The following is a 24,221-nucleotide window of genomic DNA, read 5'->3' on the forward strand; positions in this document are numbered from 1 at the left end:
AGAAAGATAAACAGAGCTGTTTTGTCTCAAAGGATGCCAAGTACTTGGGGGACCATTTGGCTAAGGAAAAAGACTCCATAAAAGCAAAACCTAATGGACAGTATTCAGAAACACAAACAAGCTGTCTCTGATTTGCCCAGGGTTAAATTTCCTTCAGCTGAGCAGAATTACATTGCTTCTGGAGGCTAAATCATGTATCCTCCTTTTCTGTTTTTATTTGGGATGTTTTGACGTGGTGCTTGAAGTAATACATTTAATTAGAATACTTCCGTATATATGTTCCCGTATCCTTGTCTATATATATTCCTATATTCTTGGTCCATAATGTGGCTATGGTAAAAACAGAGTGAAAAATTATTTGGATGTGTTGAAACACACTATTCTAAGAAGCCCTAGCAAATATTTTAGGCACTGTTTACATAAGGTGCTCAATTGTGTTAAAGATCCATCCTAAAATATGCTCACACGTATTGTAACATCATACTTTTCTTGATACAGATTTATTTATGGTACCTACTGAGGAATCACTACTCGTTCCTGCAAGCAAAGCGCTTTTAACTAGAGCAGCTTCTCTGTCTCTGCAGCTCAATGATAGTTATTTCAGACACTGCAGCATACTTTCTTCCCCCGCTTCTCATCATCTTTCTCATATTACGTATCCAGTGTAAAACTTAAATGCGAAGGCTCAAAGAGAGGAGTGAATAACCTCACAAAACGCACATGTGATAGTAAGTGTACATACTTAGCGCTTTTTAAAGGAACTGTTACAATACTTCTGAATTTCAAGTGCAGGGCAGAGAAGTCCACTTATAGACACCCACTCAGAAATGAATGCACTTAGCAGACAGCACATAGGTACTTGTAAGCCTCCAGCTGCGGAAGAAGTGCATTTTGTAGTACAGTTATAAAACAAGCCACAGCAATGCTTCCATTTTTTTTTTCTTAACAAAATACTCCCAATATTCTGCTAGAGAAAAGAAATGAGTCCACAAAATTCAAATCACATTTGATCAAAAAATGGCTCTCCTCGACAGTATGGCAGCAAAACCAAATACAAGGGAAAAAACTCTATTACAATGGATCAAAATCCAAAAATCAAATGTTACTTGATGTTCTCCATAAAATTTAAATATATAAAATCTGCAAATGCTTCAGTCAGTTGTTGTTCCCTTCCATCATTTCCAAATTACAGTCTCTGTCCATGCCATTCATTTGATTTACTCAGCTTGAACAATTTTCATTTGACTCTTATTTACGCATCCTTGCTAATTTAATTTAATCTTCTGATTGTCATTCAGAACACTCATCCCAATATGCCTTGTTCTTTATGCAGTTTGATGCCTTTACATGCTGAATAACTGATAACCAGCCTGTTTAAATCTCTTGCTGCTCTAACATTTTTACACTTTGGAAAATTGAAATATTGCAGCAAGGCTGTTGCCCATACTGCTCCACTCAGGTAAAATCTTACCTAGTATATGAAAGGGGCACCACTGCCCGTGGCAGCTTGCCCTTGCGATAGAGCCACTCTGGGGAGGCTGTACTGTCATCTTTAACTAACGGAGATGCTCAGACTGAAGTAGTGTCTCCCCAGCCTGAAATAAGGGCTTGCAGAAAAACTGACGAGGAAGGAGTCAGAGATTCTCTGTTTCTAGCCAACAGAAAAAGCAGCAAAGAAAGAGACAGTCACACCTTCAGATAACTTTCTCATGTTCTAATAGGACTGCCTCCTATGCCAGATGGGTGGTTTGCTCTACCTCCTCCTGTTCTTCTCTGCCTTTTTATTACAGCCTAATTCTATACCTTTCAGGTTTTTCTTCCTTGCTTTCTCCATCTCACATGCTTCCCTTCAGGGTCGCCCCAACACCCACACAAAACCATGCAGTTACCTTGACTGACTGCTACCATGCAGATTACTCCTGCTGGGGGCTACCTTGTCTGCTTACCCTGGAAGCTCTTTGGAGCAGCGACTGTCACCACTCTGTGCCTATACAATGCCTATCAGAAAGAATCTTCTTTTGATCAGTCCTCTGACACTAATGTAACATGCATGATTAATAAAGTATGTCTATACTCATCAGATAGAGAACTATCAGTGAACAAAAACAAGTTCAGCTTTTGTAATGCTGGAAATGCACAGTTAAATCCACTAAACTTCTACTGGCAGAAAAACATGCAACACATGGAATCCTTAGTAGGAAACAGCAATCAGACTTACTTTGCTCTCTTGGCCATTTCATTGCCATCCCAGCGGGGGCTGTAAGGGTAATTCTTCTGGGCCTGGGAATACAGCTGGCCACTGTTAGTGAAGTGGTAGACAGACTGAAATGTTAGGGTTGGTTGATCTCGAGGAAAGTATAGGGGAAGGTCAACTGAAATACAAAAAGGAAAAGAAAAAAATAGTCATAAAAATTCACCACTTCATTTTGTTTTCCTCTTTTTTTTTTTTTAATTGGGAATATAGAATTCCTTTCTATTGATTTAAAGGTGAGAGAAAAGGATTGATAATTAAAATACACTTCTGTATTTCATATAAGTAATGTTTCCAACACATCACTTTGTTCTATCAAAATGCTTCTGTAAAGTACGTAGTTAAATAACGTTTAGCTAGAGTATTTCTATGTTAATCATAATGTTTACACCATGATTATTTTGTTATCAAAAAATATAACACAGTTATTTTCCTTTACGGTGAAATTCTCCCTTTTTGAAAATTCACAAAATACTTTCTGTTTGTGCTTTCCATTCAAGAAAGAGATTCCACTTCATCTGCTTTAGCCTATTCATTTTGGTGCCCCCATGGACATCATCATTCTCATTTTACAGCTATCTGAGACCTAAAGCGGTTAAATGATTTGATAAAGGATGTAGAAACATTCAGTCACATGAGTTGGAAAAGATCTCCACGTGCTGTCATCTGCTAGACAAAAAAACCCAACCCACAAAGCCAAAAACACACTGCAAAGTCACTAATACCCAAAATACCTCGCTAAAAATAAAAATCAGAACCTCTTAGTTCCCTTTGCTTATCACTGTCTCATGATCAGCCAGGTCTGGCAGAACAATAGTCTGAAACAGTTAATAATATAGTCAGAAACTGTTTCTTAATCTTTTAATTGCTAGATTTATAGTTCAGATTTGCTTGCTCTAATTTTACTTCAGCTTCAGAAATCTGCAGTTAAACTGATTCCTGACAACATACTCGAATTACTTACATTAAATGGCTAATCTAACCCCAAAATCAACAAAAATGTGCATTTCTTTAAAGGTGTAGACTTCACTTTTGTTATCTTTCAAATCCCGGTTCTTTAATTCTGCACGATGAAAGAGCACTGCTATGGAATAGTATCTCCCTGTAAATCTTACATAAATTCCTATTGGTGTAGCGATGAGTCAAATCAATTAATAGGACTATAATTAATCCATATTAGCCTGGGTTCTTGGTATTCTCTCTGTCACTTCAGTCCTTTTTCAAGAGAAGGAAGGACTCCTGAACAGGTTGTAACAGTTGAAGTAGGAATCAAAGCAGGTGGCAAAATCAGCACAAACAGAATTTGAAGTGAAAGGAACATTACAGGACTAAGACCATCCTCAGGCACAACAGGATCTCCCCTCCAGTACACTTGGTAATGTGCTGTATTTTCCACTTTTAAATGCTTCATGGAGCAGAGATTCCAGCACTTCCTCTGAAATCTCTGCTCACAGACTGAGCCATTGGTGTAAGATAGGTTTTATTTTTCCAAATACCACGCTGTCATTCTGTTAGTTTCCTAACTTTTTAGTGTCTTCTAATCACACCTGAAATACTTGGATGCACATCAGACACACCACAGCTCCCTTGCTCCTAAATTACCCTCCAAGCTCTATGAGTAAAACCATTTGTAGCCACGAAGGACACAAAACTGAGTGTCTTTGAACACTGAGACTCAGCTGTAGTCTCAAAATACAACAAATCACTGTGGACAACAGTGTTTGCTCAGTTCATGACCCAGTCTGAGCTACACGTGCTAACTCCCGGAGTTCTGGTGACTCAGCTCACACAGCAGCTTCCAGCAGATACTTAAGCGGTAACGACATGGGCAGAGTTCTGCTAATTTGAGGGCAGATCACTGCTGTAGCAAAGGTTAGATTCAAAGATTGCTCTGTCCAATTCCTCTTTATAACATGATTATTAAATGACAGCCATGAAAAACATTGGTGCATCAAGGCCATTTATCAGCAAGTTCTCTCCTCCCCTCGCAGATGTGCATGCTGCAGCCTGTGAAGGACTTCACCAAGGAAAAGAGTATGAAGCAAGAAAACAGGCTCTCCATTTTAATGTTATAAATATACTTCTGCTCCGAGTGCTTAAATTCTGCTCCTCTAGAGCATCTTTTGCCTTAAGTACCAACTCCTTAACAGTAAACTACTCTGCATACTTGTGGATTCTGTCACTGTGTGAAAGGAATAACAAACCTTAGCAAGACACTTGAGTAATAGTTTAGTCTTTACACTTCACATTTTACTTGCGAATTCCTAAGTTCCATTAGCTTTCCTTTGAAAACCTCTGTATACATAACAGGTGCGAGAAGTAGCAGTTTTCTTCCTGTTACCTAAAGCTACAGGTTTGCACTTAGGAGAAAGTATCTAGCACTAGAAACACTGCTTAAATGGATAATCAAGACATTGCTTTCGCTACAGAGATGCTTCCATTTGTTACAAGAAGCCTCTCTTTCATAAAGATATTCTTCCAACAAAGGTACCACCAAAATAGAAAACATTTTCTTCTTCTATTAACCAAACCCTGTCTAGGAATTTTCAGGAATAACTTACAATAGAAACTGTTAAATCAGATAATCAAACGGGATTTATAATTGTGCATCCCACATCTGGCCAACAGCAGTATCGTCCCAAACTGCCCCACTCCCATTTTTCTAACCCAAGTGTTTCCTTAATGCAAGGTGTGAGATGAGTCCAGACCAAGTAAAAAAACCTGTCCCTAATTCTGGAACACAACCACACCTAAAAGACCAGTAAACAGGAAACAGCCTTGAGTTGTAAAGTGTTATACATATCTCAAGGTAGCCAGCTATTATTTCAGCAGTAGGAAGGGAAGGCAAGAACTCACTTCCGTTGCAGTGGGTGCCCATCCATTGACACTGTGAGGGCACAGAATGCCTGGATTTGGGGTGCAACATTTTACTGTATATGATAAATAAACAAATACCAGTAGTAGTGAACACCAGCAAGGTGATAAAAGGTCACATCCTGCTCACAGTCATGCAGGTTGATAATGTTTCTTTTTACTTGGTAGTATAGGCAATCTGACTCTCAACATTAGTATCAAATCAGATCTCCCTTCATGCAATGGATAAGGTGGCAAAGGAAGCGTTATCATAATTACATCCCAGACAACATTTACACTTTGTCATGAAAAACGTATCACAGTTAAAACCAATGCACTGCTTTTGTAAATCAGCACCTGAACAAGACAAACTATAAGAGCCTGCTTTGGTTTGGCATGCTAGTTACCTAAGAACTAAAAAAAAATGTGTTCATGTTGAATAAAAGTACTATTTCCAAATAACAGCTGACTCATAAAGTACCCTGGTGGTATGTCTGCAGAAAATAAGCAGATGAGTCATGTCTGTAAATTCCTGAAAGTACCAATAGACCCCTTGCTTAGTCATCTTTTGCTCGGATGCTGGGTTCACGAGCTCTGTAAACTATAATGAGGTATCTAGCTTTTAGTAGGACTCTCTCTCTTCTTTTTCCTCTTTAAAACAGTGCAAATTATCTCCCTAAAAATAACTTCATCTACGTAAGTGAGTCACTGCAACTCGCAGGCTTATACAAGTCATGCAGTTAAGAAGTAATATTTGGTTATGAAGGTAAAAATCTTGCTGTCAAGCTCAGATTTAAAATGAAAGTTATGTCAGAGGAAGTCCCATTTACCCCTTCTCTCACAGAAATAGAAACATTTCCTTTGGAAAATTTAAACAATTAGCTCATGCAGGAAAGTAAAGGTTTCCAATTTAGTTCCATGCCCAAAGTAGTTTAATCCTGATGATTTCTTACTTTGGCTTTTCTAAGCATCACACTGTTAACATAAGAGGAGCTTAAAGAAGCAGACTGGAGGAAGAAGCCAGTACCATAGTAAAATACTGCTTTCTCTTGTGTTACAATTTACAGATCATTTTTTAAAAGTCAAGTTTTAGAAAGCCATAATGTGGGGAAAATCACATCTTTATGAAAGCTCTACATGAGCAGAACTCGGAGGGCTGCTTTGGGTAATTAAGCATTGAGTAAATTCTTTGGTGATTGAACCCTAATTTTCCCACACAGTTCATAAGAAAGCAAAAGAAAAAGGACTTGCTTGTTGAGAATGAGTCATGTTGTAAAGAAACTTAATTACAGTTTATAAATAGTTGAAGTTGCTCTCTTTTGGAAACGTAAGAAACTACCGAGAAGTAACACATAAATTTGCTTCTCTTGACTTAGCATTTAATGCATACATATATTCAAAACACAGTCATCTTAAAGCCAAAATCCTGATTCATTAATAACTAAAAATCTGTGCAATGAATCAGTAAGGTTTAATTGTTCATTTTCTTAAAGAACAACCATCTGAGATCTGGAACAGGTTACATGTTTGTTAAGCTTATGTCAACAACCACAGAGTTGATTTTGACAGTCTTATTAACTTCAAAACAATATCTTTAGCATCTAGTTTTATAGCTTTTTAAAGAGGGTATGAAATGTGGAAGGGATAAAAGCGAAAACATGCAAAAGCATACACCAGTGCAGCCACAGGGTTTCTGAAGCTAAAAATGCTCAGAAGAAAAAAGACAGGGTTACCACAGCGCTCCCCTCCCTGCCTTTAAGTACTGGAGAGAAGAGAAGGGAAAACAAACCCATGGCTGAAATGCATGCTGACCATACAAACATTTCAATGTACTTAGATGGTAATACTGAGAAAATTTTCCATATACTGTTCCCCTGTTCTACAGAAAAGGTTTATTTATCCTTTGGATGGCACTGGGTAAATCTAGATATTTGTTTTCACAGAAGTCAACATTTACTCACTGACTGTTACACACCATTTTAATGCTTGGATGAGACTATACGGGTTATCTTATTAACCTCCTGGATGCTTGAATCTGCTGCAGTTAACTGCACCTATCATTTCTTATACCCTCATAAACACTAGCCGATCTGGCTATTTTACTGGTGAGACTCCTACAAGTTTTCATGGCCTGCATAACCTTAATTCAATCTCTGCTTGCTTTACGGAGCAGCCTTCAAACACAGGGTAACACACTCAGTATTCTTTCCAGTTCTGTGCCTAGGCTGGACAGAGGTGGCCAAATGGGTCACTGTTCTGGTTTGCCCCACCAGACAGACTCTACTCCTCTGCGTTTATTTAATGCACAACACCAAAGCCTTGCTCTGGTTAAATATGCATTCATTTCTTCATGAGCTTTGCAATGAGATGATTCTAATAATCATAACAGATGATGATAAATCAAATATATTGAATTGAAAAAAAATATTGATATAGTTTTAAAATTGTTTCACAGCAACTTCACGAGTTGAGAGGCTACCTAGGGATTCCAGATCAGGAGCAACAGAACAAGGAAAGGACAGTCAACATGTGTACTGATGCCTGTAGAACCCAATTCTTCTGAGATTTAATAGTAGACTATCTTTTATATAGCCAAAACACAACTCCTTCTACTCCTTCCCACTCTTTATGTATCACCCAGCTTCGGCCAGGACTGCCTGTGCATTCAAGTACTTCTGATGAAGCAAACTAATGGAAACAGGAAACACATATTCCAGACTTGAGAACTGTTTCTTATTAGTATATATTCTTCATCTTTTCCCTTGTTCTTTTTTTGGTTCACTGAATCTCACATTCTCTCTGCTTTACTTACAGCTGAGCTCACAGTGCTGGGAAAAACAGCTTGTGGATTCGAATGCACTGCCTCAAACTGAAAAGTTCCTTGAACTCGGAGCTCTCCAGTTTTCCTGATGTGCTCACGTGGGTAAGACTCATATGAATTTACAATGCAACTTAGTGGTAACACAGCATATTATATATAATGTTCCTGACACACCTATCAAGCTCTGTTTTAAAATGAAAATGTCTAGATTTTCTGACATAACTTCTCCTATGGGAAAGCTGTTCCAGACAGCCTGGATGATGGATCAGAAATCTTCATCTATCTTCAAGGAAAACCAGCAATCTTCAGTTTTTTACACAGAAATTCCAGTACAGGAGGCCTTTCAGGAATCAGACTGACCACTCTACCTGCTGAGAAACCTGAACAGATTCAGCCACAGGTATTTTGGGGACTGTAGTGGCTAGTACAAATCTCTGCAGGGTAGGATTTCAGGCTATTTTGCCTAGTGAATGCTTCCTTGACTTGTACGTGGCTGAAGGCCTTTACCCTACATTCTACTGGCAAAAACTGAAAGGGCGAGTTTGGCTCTAAACACACAGAATTACTAAATGCCACAGCTATCTTGCTTTGGCGCGTGATGATGTAGTCTTGCGAGAATGAGAGAGCAAGATGACAAATAACATATCAATGGCATGACTGTGGGACTTAATCATTCTAGTAGCCCTTCACTGGAGACGATCCAGGAGCTCTGTGTCTCTCTTTACTGGGGAACCCAGTCCCCCAGATGAGGCCTCACCAGGGCTGAGCAGAGAGGGAGGATCACGTCCCTTGACCTGCTTGGCAGTGCTCTTCCTAATGCAGCCCAGGATACCATTGGCCTTCTTGGCCACAAGGGCACACTTCTACTGGCTCATGGACAACTCTATGTCCATCAGGAAGCCCACGTCCCTCTCCTTAAAGCCCAGTACTATTTCTGAAGAATGGAAACAATAATTATCCCAACACATTACAGAGAGTAGATCTGCTTACTTGTGGATGTCAATGAGACTAGAATAAATTTATGACTTAGTTTTCTTTTATTTCTTTTAATATAAAGTACGTAACCCAGTTTTATTTGAAGAGGACTGCATGACACTGCTGTATCTACTTTGTGGTTCTTATTCCACTGATAATAGGGACTACGATATAGTCTAGGCACCAATGGCAACCAGATTTATGATTATTATTGTTTTAATTTTCCTTTAACGTAGGCAGGTGATACTGTTGTAGAAATATCCTGTGGTCCCAGGTCTTTATCATAACCTGCATTTTTCTTGTTAAGTACCTCAGCCTTCATGCAAAATGGCATTTTAAAAAAAAGTGCCAAAAACCAGTTTAAATTCCTTAAGTTAAAGTCATGTGCTGCAGACAGAGTATCTAATTCTTTGCTTAGTCTTGAGGAGGAACTAATAACAGATCAAATCAAGATATTCTTCTGTTTCCAGCTATGCAGTCAAAGACCATGAGGAAGTGTTGCAACTTAACTCCAAAACTGCTTTATAATGTCTTCTTGCTTTGGGGTGCCATCACCCATCTCAACTGTGTCATACTTCTTCAGCCTTTCACAGCAAGACTGGACTACCTCCTAAAAACATGCCATGGAATCTCTCATAATCGTCCAGCGAGCCCAGAGAAAGGGCCTCACAGCTCCTTTCCTTCTCCAGTTCCTGCAACCAGGATTGTTTTTAGTTGAGAGACAGGCTTTTTATTTTTACCTTACAAGCTACAGCTACTGACATCTATTTTGCTTTATTTTTACTTCACATTCTCAAAGATCTTCATTCCCTCCCCCTTCCGCTTTTATTTCCTTTTATTGTTTCTGCTGTAACAGTTTCTATAGTAACTTCTCTAAGTGCTGATGAGATTGATGCTACTAAAAGCTGTCTCTTATCCATCTCAATTGCTTGAAGCTTATGCTTTAAATGCAGTTGTTACAGGCATAAAGACCAAGCTGTGCCTGTTCTTGTCACAGGCTGGTGACCACTGCATGCTACAGGTGGAGAAAAGGCAAAAACTTGTCCTCTGCTTTCTTAATAGAGAGACAGTGCTAAACACTAGGAAGTTTTACATTACTTTCAGCAGCACAGAAAGAATTCTAAAGCATGTTTTCACCCAAAAAGCAGCTGTGCAAAAACATTAGCTTCTCTCATTGACACTTTATTAAGCTTGCGAGGCTTTCAAACAAGTTCTTTTTCTGGTTTTAAATGCTGCCTGGGATTTGAACGTAAATTGATTTATTTCACTGTCATCTGTGACCAGCGTGACATTATCCCGCAGGTCAAGAGGACCCTCTGCTGACACACATGCTATTCCGTTCTTTCACGCTCTGCTCCATGAGAGCTTATGGTTTTCAAATCACAACAGAGCGTAATCCTGCCTGACCCAACTAGCCAGCTATGCCACTCCAGATACTTTTAAAGCTAAATGGAAATCTATTTACTGCAGTATAGGCCCATTGCTTCTTCCCACTCCTGAATAATACAGTTTATCACTTCTGCTCTTGATACCACCTTTCACAGATCTAAAGGCTTAGTCTTCTATCACCTCTTCATGACCTAAAGAATTAACTCTGGGAATGTATTCTTATTAAGGCGTTCTTTCTAGACTACCAGGCATTTTTTGGTGCTCTCTTGTGAATACTCCATTCAAGGATGAAGAAAGACAAATAGCAGGATCACAGCCCTAAGATCCAGGGAGCAAACTTTGGTCTGTTCAGGGTTCTTGTTCCTCCCATAGAAGAATCCTATGGGATAATGGCCGTGGAGAGAAGGGGGGTCCATGATCACCTCCTCCAAGCACAAAAATGGTCCATCTTAATGAGCAGAAACTGAAGCTATAGTAGCAAGAGGCCTACATGGATGAACAAGATGCTTCTGACAAAGAAGAAACCTCAAATATAAAAAGGAACTCAAATATAAAAAGGAAGCACATGAGATGTGGACACTCTCTGAGCATGCAGAGACCAGGCTGGGAATGTCAAAGTTCACCTGGAACGAATCTGGCAAGGGGCATGATGGACAACAAGGTGGGCTGTTACAGGAGCAGCAATAGCAAAAAGGGAGACTAGTGATAATGAGGGACTGATGCTGAATGGGGCAGGGGAACTGGGGACAAAGGAAACAGAAAAGAAGCTTAAGCACCCCCTCCTTCCTTCCATCATTTTAACGTTATAGTGTCTTTGTAACCGATTCCACCTCTAAACTAAGCTGTATCTCTTATTATTAAAGAATAAATTATATTTACATACCTCATAAAAGGCACGCAGCCATCGCATTTGTGTGCCATTGCTGTGTTACATATGGATCGCTAGAAAAAAGTTTACTTTGGTGACAAAGAGACGGTCATTTGGTAGAAAGAAGAGGGAGACAGGGAAAAAGAATTCAGAAAATCTCTTGGTGCAGCTCTTATTTCCAGAAATTCCTGTGGTGTTCTGTATCATCCTGTTTTTTTTCTGAAAGCAGTGCCTCGTATTGAACCCAGGACTGATCCATGTGAAACCCATGCTCATAATCTCCTTTCCAGACTGAAAGCAAAATATTTGCCTTCTACTTGCTACTGTGGGCAATTTTCAACTTGCCATATCTCACACCTTTAATGTATTTCTCACCTATCTGTGAATGCCATGTAAGACAACATCAGAATGTGTAGTCACAAGAAGAAGTACCACAATCTGCAGTCAAGTCCCAACTCTGTCAGTGACATCCTGCGACCCTATTCTGTTTTTTCAAAACTCGAGTGGATAAAATAGGATTGTATCGCTTCCCTATCTCAGGCATCTTTTCTGAGAATTTGTTAGTTATCTGTCACTTACTCGGGCACGCAGCAGTACTCTAGATATATCTATTAGATAAGGAAAAGCAACAAGTTGGCTGTTCTGAAAAGTGCCATTTTAGAAGAAGTTACCACAAAGCCTTTCAGTCCATTTGTTACAGTGCTCGTAGTTCCTGGAAGAACATCAATTAATGTCTACAGCTCGGTACTATGGTTTCAAATGAAGGGCAAATATATGTGTTTCTCAGAAATTATGAAGTTAAAATCCACAGCAAAGTGACACTTTGAAATAGTTTGCCAGTCCACCCACGTCAGGCCATCATAAAATCCTTGTAAAACCTAATTCCCATCACAACAGTTGTTTCCTGTTTACTGCTGTTCATACCAAGTTTTATGAATTGCCCGGTGTCCATTCTCCCTTTTTGAGCAGAATTATGAATACAAACCCAGAAGTAGTTTATACTGAGTGACACGGTTACAAAATGAACACACAGAAACAGAAAAACAGGAATAGAAAACACCCCTTTTCAGGTTCACTTGCATCCATTATGAATACCTAAATAAGGAAAATCTCACTCAGCTCAAGTACAAGTAAATATCCATGATGGATTCAAAGAATATATATTGTCTCATATACTCTTATTGACAAAAATAAAACTATCAGTTTACAATGGAAATTTCAAACAATCTAGTTGGCAGTGTTCCTTAGAAATAAAGGAGAAAAATATGCAACAGAGAAAAATGATCAGCAAAAAGCTAATTTATTTTCCAAATGCTGCAGTTCAGTCCTGGGATTAGACCCTGCCTATGCTTGGTTAAGTGCTGTACCCTCTGCCTGTGACTCAAGCTACTTCTCCATCACACTGCCCGATCCACTGCAGCACTGCGACGTCTGCAGCTTTCGTCGACTTCAGTTAAGCGGTACACACCTCACTACACAGGAAATGCCAGAGAATGCCTTGTTCTGTGGCGATTAAAACAATGTACAACGTGTTGAGGAGACCCCAACTGCTCAGGGTATATGCTGCTGCAGGCACAATGACATGTGCTCAGGAACTTTCAAGATCACATTCAAAGAAACACATGGTACTGACTAAAACTACTGGGGGAGTCAGAGGAAAAGGCCACTTCATGAGAGACACTTCCCTGCTTGCTAAACAGTCAAAAAGTAACTCCCAACCACAAGATCCAAATGGTTTTTGACTTCTGCCAGCCAATTCTACATCACTGGGGCTTTATTAATCTCTAGTTACTCACTTAAGAACAAAATGACACCTTATAACAACTCTTTTGATCAGCATGGTTCTTCTCATACTAGACTTCTGAAAGTTCTGCTGAACTACCCTGCTCTCCTGACACTACCAGACATTGCTCCATTCTCCTATACCTTGTTATGCACCCTGTCATGAGTTCTCTTTTTCCTTCTCCCTCAGAGAGTCATAAATTCCCGTTTCCATTTAAGGAACAGTGAAATAATAATAAAATAGAAGAATAAAATAAAAGCACTGCATAAGGAAGCCAAAACACCTCATTAGATAAAAGCTCACCCAAGCAATCTAATATAAATATTCCACTCAACAACTGGCCCTTTTTTAGGGAATGACTTGGGCAGACAGCAGTTTATTATTCCATACTGTCTGTTGAAGAGACTTCTCTTTCATAATGAGAATAACTTCCCTGAAGCAGGGAACGCAACCTTCTTTTCCTCCAAAGATTTTTTTCCCCTGGAACTTTAACTGTTAATTGTAATCACTGCGAGACACTCATATTGATGAAGATGAGAAACTCTTGAAGGTGAACTTCTTTTCAGCTTCCAAAAGATTTGCTACTGAGTCTTACATAACAGAAAACTGAAAAATATACATCTCCAAAGCTACCAACCCCACTCAAATGTTATCCATGCTCCAGTAGCACACAGGAATCACTGAACGTATCCAACTGCATTAAATACCATATCAAACCAACAAACACTAGCTACTCCTCATGCTTACACTTAACAAGATCTATAGCTCCTATATAACAGAGGGATCTATGACCAAAACTACAGGCAGATAAAGGTTTACTGAAGTATTTACAGGAATAACATGAAACAGTCTCATGTTCTAGGATCCAAATTGCTTGGATAATAAAAATATTTAAGAAATAATTTGTTTCTCTGACCATGGAATTAGCAAGAGTGTCCTGGGTTCAGCAGTAGCAGTCATTTTTCCCCTTCTTGGTAGCTGGTGCAGTGCAGTGTTTTGACTTTCAGCTTGGGAACAGAGCTGATAGTGATGTTTAGGTTTGGCCAAGGACTTTGTGAGCCTCATGCTCTGCCAGGGAGGAGGGGAAGCCAGGAGGAAGCAGAGACAGGACACCTGACCCAAACTGACCAAAGAGGTATTCCATACCACAGCACGTCATGCCCAGGATGTAACTGGGAGTTAGCCGGAAGGGCTGGGAGACTGCAGGGTTGGAGGAGGTATCGGTCAGAGCTTGGTCGGGCTTGGGGGGCGAGTTATCGGTCGGCTGGTGGTGAGATGATGTATTCTCTTCCCTTGTTATTTCCTTTATCATCGTTATCATTGGTGGTAGCAGTAGTGATTTGTGTTATACCTTAGTTACTAAACTGTTCTTATCTCAACCCGTGGGAGTTGCATTCTTTTCGATTCTCCTCTCCGTCCCTCCGAGAGCAGGGGGAGGGCAAGAAAGGGGGGGGAAGTGAGTGAACGAATTACCTGACTGGGTTTAAGCCACGACAGTTCTTTTTGGCGCCCAACGTGGGGCACGAAGGGTTGAGATAACGACAGATCTGACTGGATTAATAGTCACTCGTCACAATGCTGATTTATTGGCTCTCAGAGTTGTTTTGCTTGATCTCGCAGCTTCAGAATGTTGTAACTTACGTAGAGCCGGTATTTGCTGTGTTAGTGTTTATCAAGTATGGGGCCTGGGCTAAGGTTCTTGTCTCACTGTGCTTTATGGCAATGGCTTGTAACACGGGTGGGCTCCAGCAGCAGGGTGGGACGGACGTGGCCGTGGACTTGTACCTGGCCGTCCGGCTGCTCTTCACCGTCCTGGCCCTCACCCTACTCTCCATCTTCGTGAGGCTGCGGGGAGCCGAGGGGGAGCGGCCCCGGGAGCCGGCGGCAGCCGAACCGGCCCGGGAGAGCGGCCCCGGGGACCAGGCGGCGGCGGGAGCGGGGCCGGAGGCCGCGAGGGGACGGCTGCCGGTGGAGGAGGTCGGGGCGGTCGAGGAGCAGAAGGAAGCGGCTGCCGAGCAGCGGGAGCAGGCGGCGGAGGAGCCGAGCCCCGCGGCCGAGCCGAGCCCCGCGGAGGAGCCGAGCCCCGCGGCCGAGCCCAGCCCCGCGACGGCCGAGAGCATCCCCCGGAAGCCGCCCGCCGAGCCCCAGGAGGATGCAGGAGACCACGCAGCATTTCCCAGCAAGGCAGAGGAGGAAGAGCTGGACTCAGGAAAAGAGAAGCTGGCGGTGGGAGAGCCGGCAAGAACAGCAGCTGCACCAGCCCCAGTGACAAGTACAGCAGCATCAACTGAGAGTTCTGAAGGTTTTGAATGGCCTTTGGGTGTCCTTGGGACCTGCCTGCTGATTGTGATGGGGATCAGCATGTTGGCACACACACAGGCTGTGTTCTACCCACAACCATTTTGTCTGATCTCAAAAGTTAAGCAGAGTCAGGTTTGGGTCTTGTCTGGGGTTAGACGACAATATAGGGGGACCAAGAGATTTTCCCCAAGGCTGGAGAGTCATGAGTGGCAGGGTGTGTGGGACAGTATGGGCAAGTATCTAGTCCACTGGGCCCCTCCAGTGCTTTGGAAGCGTCGGAGATGGAAGGCAGCTGTATGGAATCCCCAGCAGCAAGCTGCAGAAAGTGCTTAAGGGGACAGTGAATTATTTTGAGTCTGGTCAGCCCATGGCACTTCAGGCCATCAGAGCAGAGATGCAACACAGACATGGACTCATGATCGAGGGGTGGACTTAGCAATGGACACTATTGCCCAGGTTATTCACGAGTGTGAACACTGCACACAGTCTCTCCTGCTCTGGAAGACTGTTACAAGAGATGGAGCCTGACATTATGGACCAGATGGACTCAGCAGCTTTATAGGGATATAGCTTTATAGTCCATGCACTTAGATAAGAGTGGAGTGATGGGTGTATTGAAAATGTGGGATCTGAGCATGACGTGAATGGTATGGAATAAGGGGTGGATAATGTCCTGGGTTCAGCAGTAGCAGTCATTTTTCCCCTTCTTGGTAGCTGGTGCAGTGCAGTGTTTTGACTTTCAGCTTGGGAACAGAGCTGATAGTGATGTTTAGGTTTGGCCAAGGACTTTGTGAGCCTCATGCTCTGCCAGGGAGGAGGGGAAGCCAGGAGGAAGCAGAGACAGGACACCTGATCCAAACTGACCAAAGAGGTATTCCATACCACAGCACGTCATGCCCAGGATGTAACTGGGAGTTAGCCGGAAGGGCCGGGAGACTGCAGGGTTGGAGGAGGTATCGGTCAGAGCTTGGTCGGGCTTGGGGGGCGAGTTATCGGTCGGCTGGTGGTGAGATGATGTATTCTCTTCCCTTGTTATTTCCTTTATCATCGTTATCATTGGTGGTAGCAGTAGTGATTTGTGTTATACCTTAGTTACTAAACTGTTCTTATCTCAACCCGTGGGAGTTGCATTCTTTTCGATTCTCCTCTCCGTCCCTCCGAGAGCAGGGGGAGGGCAAGAAAGGGGGGGGAAGTGAGTGAACGAATTACCTGACTGGGTTTAAACCACGACAAAGAGGCACGTGGCTTTTCAAATAAGAATCTGCAGATGCAATCTAAAAAAGAACACTAAATACAATCATAGGTGAAGAAAATACTATTGCCTTCTCACATAAATTCTCCTAATCCCAAATAGCAAACACTAAGCAATCAGACACATGTTCATGTAGGAAAAATCTTCTGTTTAAGACTTTACCAAACCTCCTTGCTAGCTATTTACAAAGTCTAACTTATTTAAACAGCTGCTGGAGGAACAGATGAAGGGGCTGACAAATGCTCATTCACTGTGTTCAGTTGACTTTCCAGAGCTGGGGTAATCTCCTTTAAAGGAAAGGTAACACCTTAAACTATACCAGGTGCTTGAAAAATTCACATTTACCTACATTCTAAGGATTATTGTTGCTCTACTGAATTATTGAAACAATACACAGAGCCTAATGAGCTATTTCTGCTTGGAGAGGGAACTGGTGGAGTGAATTACTTCTTCAATGCAATTTTATTTATTTGCAGTGAGCAGGCAAATGTTCCTCTTACTCCGAACACTACTAAACCACTTTCTTTTCATAGCAGTGTAAGCTTGTCTTCCCAGATACCAATGCTCTTTCCCCAGTTTGTCCTATTTCCCTCCTTCCCCTTCTTCCAAAGCCCATCTGACAACCATGGCTACCAAAAATTCTTTGTGTCTTGCTATTTTCCAAGCTGCTTTCTGAGGCTGTGGATGGATGTGCTCATCCAGATCCAACAGAGGTTTATGTGAGCGAGCATCCATCGTTTAGATCAGGCCATCAATTCAAACAATGTAAGCTGATTGCAGGGGCACAAATTGCTTTGCTGACAAACGTGCACATAGCAGTACCAAAGAGTAATGCATCAGAAGCTGGTACTTATGACTTTCATCAAAACAGCCCTGACTCCAGAAGTGGGTGTCTGCCCAAAGCCTGATACTCACTGGTATAAACTTCTATTACCCAAATAATCCTTTAGGCCCCTTGCTTGCTTCTCTCTCCTGTGTAAAAAACTTCTTGTTGACATATTGCCTATTTCTGATCTGTTCTCTGACAAAGGTAACCACGTAACTGCACAGACAGGTAAGAGGGTGGACAAAAGCTATTTCAATTGGCACTTCCATAGACAGAAACCTCAATAATTAAACTTTAGCTTTTACATGACCAGTACTTTGGACCTTGTGTGTCACCGGCATTACCCAACAAAGAACCTGAAACCCCTTACAGTTAAGCCAAGGTCAGTGGTAGCGAGTGTTCCCACCAGCTTCACCCAAGTCTGAGATCCTCCACAAACTTAGCATACAAATGTTAGCAGCTTCCAACATTCTCTATCCCTCGAAATACTGCTTAATGAAGCAAAACCTTTTTAGTTTAGCATCTATCCTTTTCGAGAGGTTTTAAGTACATAACCACTAATGCAAGCAGTGTTTCATTTGCTACTGCAACTGGCCCAACTTCTGTCAATATCCTTTGTGCTGATAACCTAAAAATCTCATCATATAAAAAACAGTCTTTGAAAAGCCTATACACAGGAGTCCTACTTTTGTATCCATTCCATAAGGCTAATAATGCATAGTTAATGTAACCTGTGTTTACATTCATACATGGTATAAGTATACAGAATGTCTGCAGGAACAATAATATGAAGAAAAAACTATCTCCAAAACCTAATCATAGGTGATTTATACATGAGAAACAAATCAGCAGCTTATTGAAGTTTACTTACAAAGCTTCGTACTGAGACTTACTCAAAACCAGTATCAATATCAAAAGCAGTAAACCTGATTAATGATTTCCTCTTCTATATGGATGCATGAACTTCTCTGTTTATTTCTTCTGTCATATATTTGAAAGCACCTGATTAATTCTTAAAACTAAACCACTAAAGCAAGAGCTCCTTTGACTGCTCTTTGATCTAATACAACAACTTCAGCAAGTACATTAATCTAATGATTAAGTTTGCAATTAGGTAGCTCTTCTGCTTTTTAACATAGAGTGGGTAGACTTTGCTCTTCATTCTGTAACTACAGCACAAATCAGGTCTTTTTAGCAAGTGAAACTGTTTTGAGGTTATTGGGCTTTTGCAATCCAGAAGGACTTAGCTGTTTCTTGTTTCTCAACAAAACTACTCTCAATAATTTCATTTTACTTCTTCCTAGTTTCCAAACAAGTTTGTAACTTTGAATACAGTCACCAAAAAAAGTTATTTTTGAAACCCCTGAATGCATCTATTAAATGAAACACAACTCCTGTTAGGGTTTACATACCTCACAATCTCAATTAAACCTAAAATCTTAACCAAAATTCAGATGCCAGTAAAATTTACTATGGTTCCTTTCAGTTGATCTGCCACAGTGCTTGCTGTATACTGACCTATTTATCCTCTTCTGAATACCTTCTCTACATACTACAGTAAATACACAAAGTGGAACAGTTTTCAACTTACAGCTATCTCTCCCAGACATTTTATTAGACGCTTGCTAAATATTCACCATAATATACATAGTTATGTCAGTGGTTTAGAGATGAAAGCCTACATTACTTCACTCAGGAAATGAAGGGCAGGTTTCGGTCCTTTCATTGCAATATCCTTCAGTGCATGGAACATAAATGTTTTTGCAGTGAGTTGTTCAACAAGCAAGTGATGCAATGGCTTACATAGCTAAGCCAGTGTATGATTTCTAGGGCCACAGGGTTAATACATAGTGATAAAGTATTCAGTTATAATTGTAGCTTTCATGCCACTTAAATTGGATACTCTGAATATTACACAGTTAAAACCTACTCTGTTATTTAACAGAAATTTGAATTTTGATTCCCCTGAAATCTAACTGATTCAACATCTACTCAGTTATATTATCCCATAGCAAAGAATCAAATCCACAGGAATTTTAACACTAATAAAATTAAGGCAAACAGACTGGTGAGTAGGAAAGGTAAGAAATCTTCAAGAGGTTGTACATAAAAAAGCATCATCTTATAGAAGAGAATCACTCAGTGACCAATTCTAATTTGAGCTGAAGAGTAAGTAAAGATGTAATAAGGACAATTTTTCAGGAAGTGTCAGTTTTATTTCTTTTTTCTTTCCCCACAATGTAAATCATATTAATGTGATAGAAGTTTCTTAATTTTAGGTTTGAGTTTTCTAGACCTGTCTGGAAATCTTAGTTGATAAAACCAAATGGATCAGTGAGACCATTTTTTATGACCTCCAATACAACACAGGGAAAAGGACTTCTCTGAACAATTGCAATCCCCACTTCCTGCTTTAAAAACTCTGGGACAAATTTCTATGATGTCATTAAGACATCATAGTTTACCACATCATATCCTCAATCAAAAATTACATACTCTGAAACATTCCAGTGCTAGAGTGTTAAACAAGCACTAATGTTGCAGCTGCCCAGATTGCACTGTAACCATTTTAAACAGAGATGAGAAGTGTAATAATCAGAAATAAAGGGGTAGAATGACTGGATTTGCCCAGACTAAAATCTCTTTGATAGCTGTGTTTTCACCTTACCATAGGAAAAATAGTAACTGCTATTTAAGGTAACATGTACAAGGCAGTAACAAAACCACAGGTACTAATTTTTACATGAATTAATTCTTACATATTTATTTAATTAAGAATGCCTTTTTAAAGTAATACAATCTTGATTTAAAACCTTCAAATTACAGGAAATCTATGTACATACTGTGGCAGACTGCTAGACAGTTTTGCCTACAGAGTTCCAGTCTAGGAATAACTTTTGGTTCGTAATGACAGTTTAGTGTTATTTCCCATTTAATACATTTTTCCTTACATTAACGTGTCTTTACTATCACTACCAATGCATTAATGCCTGATAGTTACAGGAGATTTTAGGCATGTACAACTGTGAACTTAGTCTTGAGCCAAATTACCAGAAAACCTTCCCATAATGCTTCTGGCATTCTGCAAAGCAGGCAGCACACTATTGATGTGGATCCTCTCTCCTTCTCCAAATACAATCAGGATTTTGTGTTTTCAAAGTGGTCACCTCAAAAATACATTCAGCAACGCACAAATACAGCTCAAACTTTTGAATTGTTTCCTGTAATTGTATTTTTTTGTTTATGAACTTGTATCTTCACAACGATAGACATTTATGCCTGAGGCAAAGTGTTACTCACTGTGAACAAGAAAGCAAAAATCTTTCCACATCAGCAGCAGGGTAAGTTTTGTGAAGCCTTCTGCATCATATTCCACCACACCACTACCAACAAAAAAAAATCCAAACAAAAAAATGAATACGATTTTTATCTACCATTCATTCTAATACTGGATGATAAATCTGTAAAATCTGTATTTACAGGGATTGATTTGTTTCTATGCTTGTTTCAGAAACTTCCAGGATTTTGTTTATTTATTAACTTATAATTTGCTATCTGAATGAAAATTAGATTACATTTTTCATCTTAATAATCTTACTTATTGGGTTATTGGAGCTTCCTACCCAGAGAAAGGTCGTATTCAATTTATACAAATACACTTTAGAATGAAAGGAGAGCTGCTAACACATCTGCAATACTAAACTGATAAAAACTACATGCACAAATTCCCTGTATGTTACTCAGATTAAGATAATTCAGTAACTCTGTAGTAGGCGACAGTAACATTGAAAACGCGCAGGCTGAGGAGAGTTTAGATTTGAAAATTTAAAAGGAGAAATATAAAAAAAGCAAAGCACAAGACCATATGAAAAATTAAATATAGAAGACTTGCTCAGCAGATGGAATAAAAATTTCAAGCACCCAGAGTCGGTATTCTCTAACAGCCTCAAGCAGTATCAGGACTCATGAACCACTTCATGAGTGAAATAAATTCATAGGCATATCTGGCCCACTTCTATATTGTAGTTTTCTCAGAAGAAAAGGAAGCATCTTCTTTTCACATAAGGATTGAGCTTCCATCAACTCATATATTGTGCCTATTCATATGCCCAGTTCAAGTCATTGTTACCTATCTATAGCTGTACAAAATTTGGGTGCATACTGGAAGCCACTTGTCTTCCTACCTTCACTTGAGAGACCTGAGAGTTGAAATATTCATGTCATTTGGCATCACCACGTGGAAGCAGAGACCCCCTTCTCCCAGTGAAATGAAGCACTGCTGGTCAGGCACTCACTCTTGGGTAGGCTCCTGGACTCTCACTTGAGTCAGGATTTCAGTGGGAAACCAAAGTGCCTACCCTTCATGGTGCCAAGGTGCGCTTGGTTAGTTGATTTGTGAAGCTAATACGTTGTCATGCCAGGCCCTTTGAGCAGCAGGAATTCAACATGACCTGACAGCCCTTTCTCTCTCGAAACAAGATCCTTCTCAGCAGTGGAAGCAGCTGGTCTCCCAGTCCTCCCTTCCTGCCAAGCAGTGGTTTCTGGCTTCTGCAAGGCTTGTAACCGTACCCACTTCCCCATGCTCCCGCCTCAGTGACTGCCTATTACTGTAAGACCCCTCCAGTCATTTATTCAGAAATGAGCATATTTCTTTTGCACAAGGAGAAAACCCCAACTGGCCTTTTCCCATCACCAGCTATTTTCTAGTGAAATCAGATCGGCAACTGGCACAGAAGTAACACTGAACTTCATCCCAGCACTGCCACGGAGGGACAATCTACACCCACCATTCTGTGAAAAATGACCAGATTCCATCTAATCCAGTGGACAGCAGCCACACAACCAAAGATCATGTGCAGAAAACACCACTTTCCCCCACGCTACAGAAAATAATGTATCAAAAGAAAACTTACGTTCCAAAGTGACTCAGGAAAGCTGCAATGTACTCTCTTCTCTTATGGTATCCCTGAATAACATACTGTACCTTAAGAAAGAAAAGAGACAAACAAATCCAGAGCTATAAAAAGATAAGAAAAGCCAATGGTCCCAATTTGTCATATATTCCTTGTAAAGGAAAATTTATGTCTGTCACGGTGGCAGCTCTGAATCCTACATTTAGCTTGCATGATTTCCCTACAGAATCCTAAAATGCCTTTAAAACAAACACTGGATCTTGTACACACAAAATCTGTTCTTGCACAAAGAAATCTCTTCACTCACTTCTGAGTGAAACTTAGTGTTTCACAGCGTACGGAAGCACTGTTTAACGGCAGAAGATGAAGACTGAAGAAAAGCAATGCGTGGCCTTGCCTTGCTGGAGTTTGAGCAGGAAGAAGCGATAGGCAAATCGTAATTACCTGAACTGACAGTTGGTTCAGTATCAAAATAACATTCTGGTTCTAAAAGAAAAGAAAAGTATTTCACAACTGATCTTGGGTGTCTGCTGGAGACTGCACCTCCAACAAAATCTTCTTAACGCTAAGCTCTCTCAGTGGTTTCATGCTGACTCAGGGAGCCACCTACTCAACTGCGAACATCAATTTCTGAGGCATTCTGGGTTTTGAAAGGCTTCCATCCTGGCAAAACCCAACAATGCTAAACTTGGAAGACTTCAGGCAAAATTCTCTTCGCACCATGTATGTTTTCTTATTGATTTGAATGGGATTACTTAGCAGAACAGCATGAACAGGGTCTGACCCGTAACAGAAACAATGCATGTGTTGTCAGGCTGCAAGAGCATCTGGTTTACAACTGTTTATTTCAAGTGTTTACAGCATGGTTCCATATGTGATTGCCTACATAAATACCTTTGTCGTCCAGAATGAAAACTAACATTTTAAGAGCCCTTTTTTCCCACTGAACATGAAAAGAAGAGGAAGAATATTTTTCTTGGCTATGGCAACATCAGAATTTCTTGGCTGGCAAATGCTTTCTCAAAGTTTTTGAAAAGCTTTGCTACAGCCATTGCTGAGAGCTATCCCGTACCCCTTAAAATTACATTTTATTTATGAATCGAAGACTTATTGCGTTTGATAAAAAACTGCAATGGTTTTGAAGGTTCCGTGTAGGATCTGAAATGCTATTTTGGGAAAAGGAAAACATACGATAAGTTTGCTTAAGTGACTTCGTTTAAGAAAGGATAAAAGCAGTCCTGTGTACTTGCCGATTTTAAAAACAGAAAGTAATTTGAACAGAAAGCCACAACAAAAACAACTCTAAAGATAGACTCCAATATAATTACGGAAATGCATTTTGAAGAACTTCTGCTGAAAGACAAAATTATTTTCCTCATTTGGACAATTGAAGGTAAAAATAATATACAATAGGAGGTCTGTAATAGGAAGATTCCCAGATGTTGGCACCTAAGCTTTCTTTTGAAGATTATACTTAAATAACGGAGATGCTTTCAAAATACTATATTCACTCTTTTTTGTTTAAACAGCAAGCTAACCAGAACGCAACCTTTTCAGCAACCTTAAACAGTTGTTGCTGTATAAACACCCAAATAGACTGCTGATTCAGTTCATCTGGATGAAAGAGCTGAGAAGAAAATCACTGGAAGTACTCAAAACCTACAAGATGACTATGGTATGAAAGCTTCCAACTGGAAAAATAATATGCAAACTACATCTGTATTTAATAGCGAAATAATATGCTACAGTTGTTGTCCGATACACTAACATTTTGTCCTAAATCTTAATATGTCACAGGAAGAAAATCCCACTCCAGGATCTGATCCCAAACATACTTTTTTTACTTAACAGAGTCATTGTATTTAACACACTGCTTAGGTGATCAGCTCTTATCAAGAAGATACTCCTTGTGTAGCAGCTCACCTTAAGTGTAATGTGCTTGGACCTGGCAGAAGAAAAACTATGTCTATAGAGATGCTATAGCGTGTT

General features: G+C 40.3%; 1 protein-coding gene across 3 annotated transcripts in view; it reads right to left on the bottom strand.

The window, feature by feature from the left end:
• The window catches only part of BABAM2 (BRISC and BRCA1 A complex member 2), a 168,304-nt gene that overhangs the window by 17,526 nt on the left and 126,557 nt on the right, over positions 1-24,221 (bottom strand). For all 3 annotated transcript variants that reach the window (XM_062637037.1, XM_062637039.1, XM_062637038.1), the window contains 3 exons: positions 22,233-22,303; positions 20,620-20,702; positions 2,219-2,372 (listed from right to left, as the gene is read on the bottom strand). In XM_062637037.1, coding sequence (XP_062493021.1) covers positions 2,219-2,372; positions 20,620-20,702; positions 22,233-22,303 — 308 coding nt within the window. The remainder of the gene's footprint in view (positions 1-2,218; positions 2,373-20,619; positions 20,703-22,232; positions 22,304-24,221) is intronic.

Source organism: Pezoporus occidentalis, unplaced genomic scaffold (genome assembly GCF_034315485.1).
Source record: "Pezoporus occidentalis ecotype Australia unplaced genomic scaffold, CSIRO_AGI_Poc_V1 ctg50, whole genome shotgun sequence".
NCBI classification, from domain to species: domain Eukaryota; kingdom Metazoa; phylum Chordata; class Aves; order Psittaciformes; family Psittacidae; genus Pezoporus; species Pezoporus occidentalis.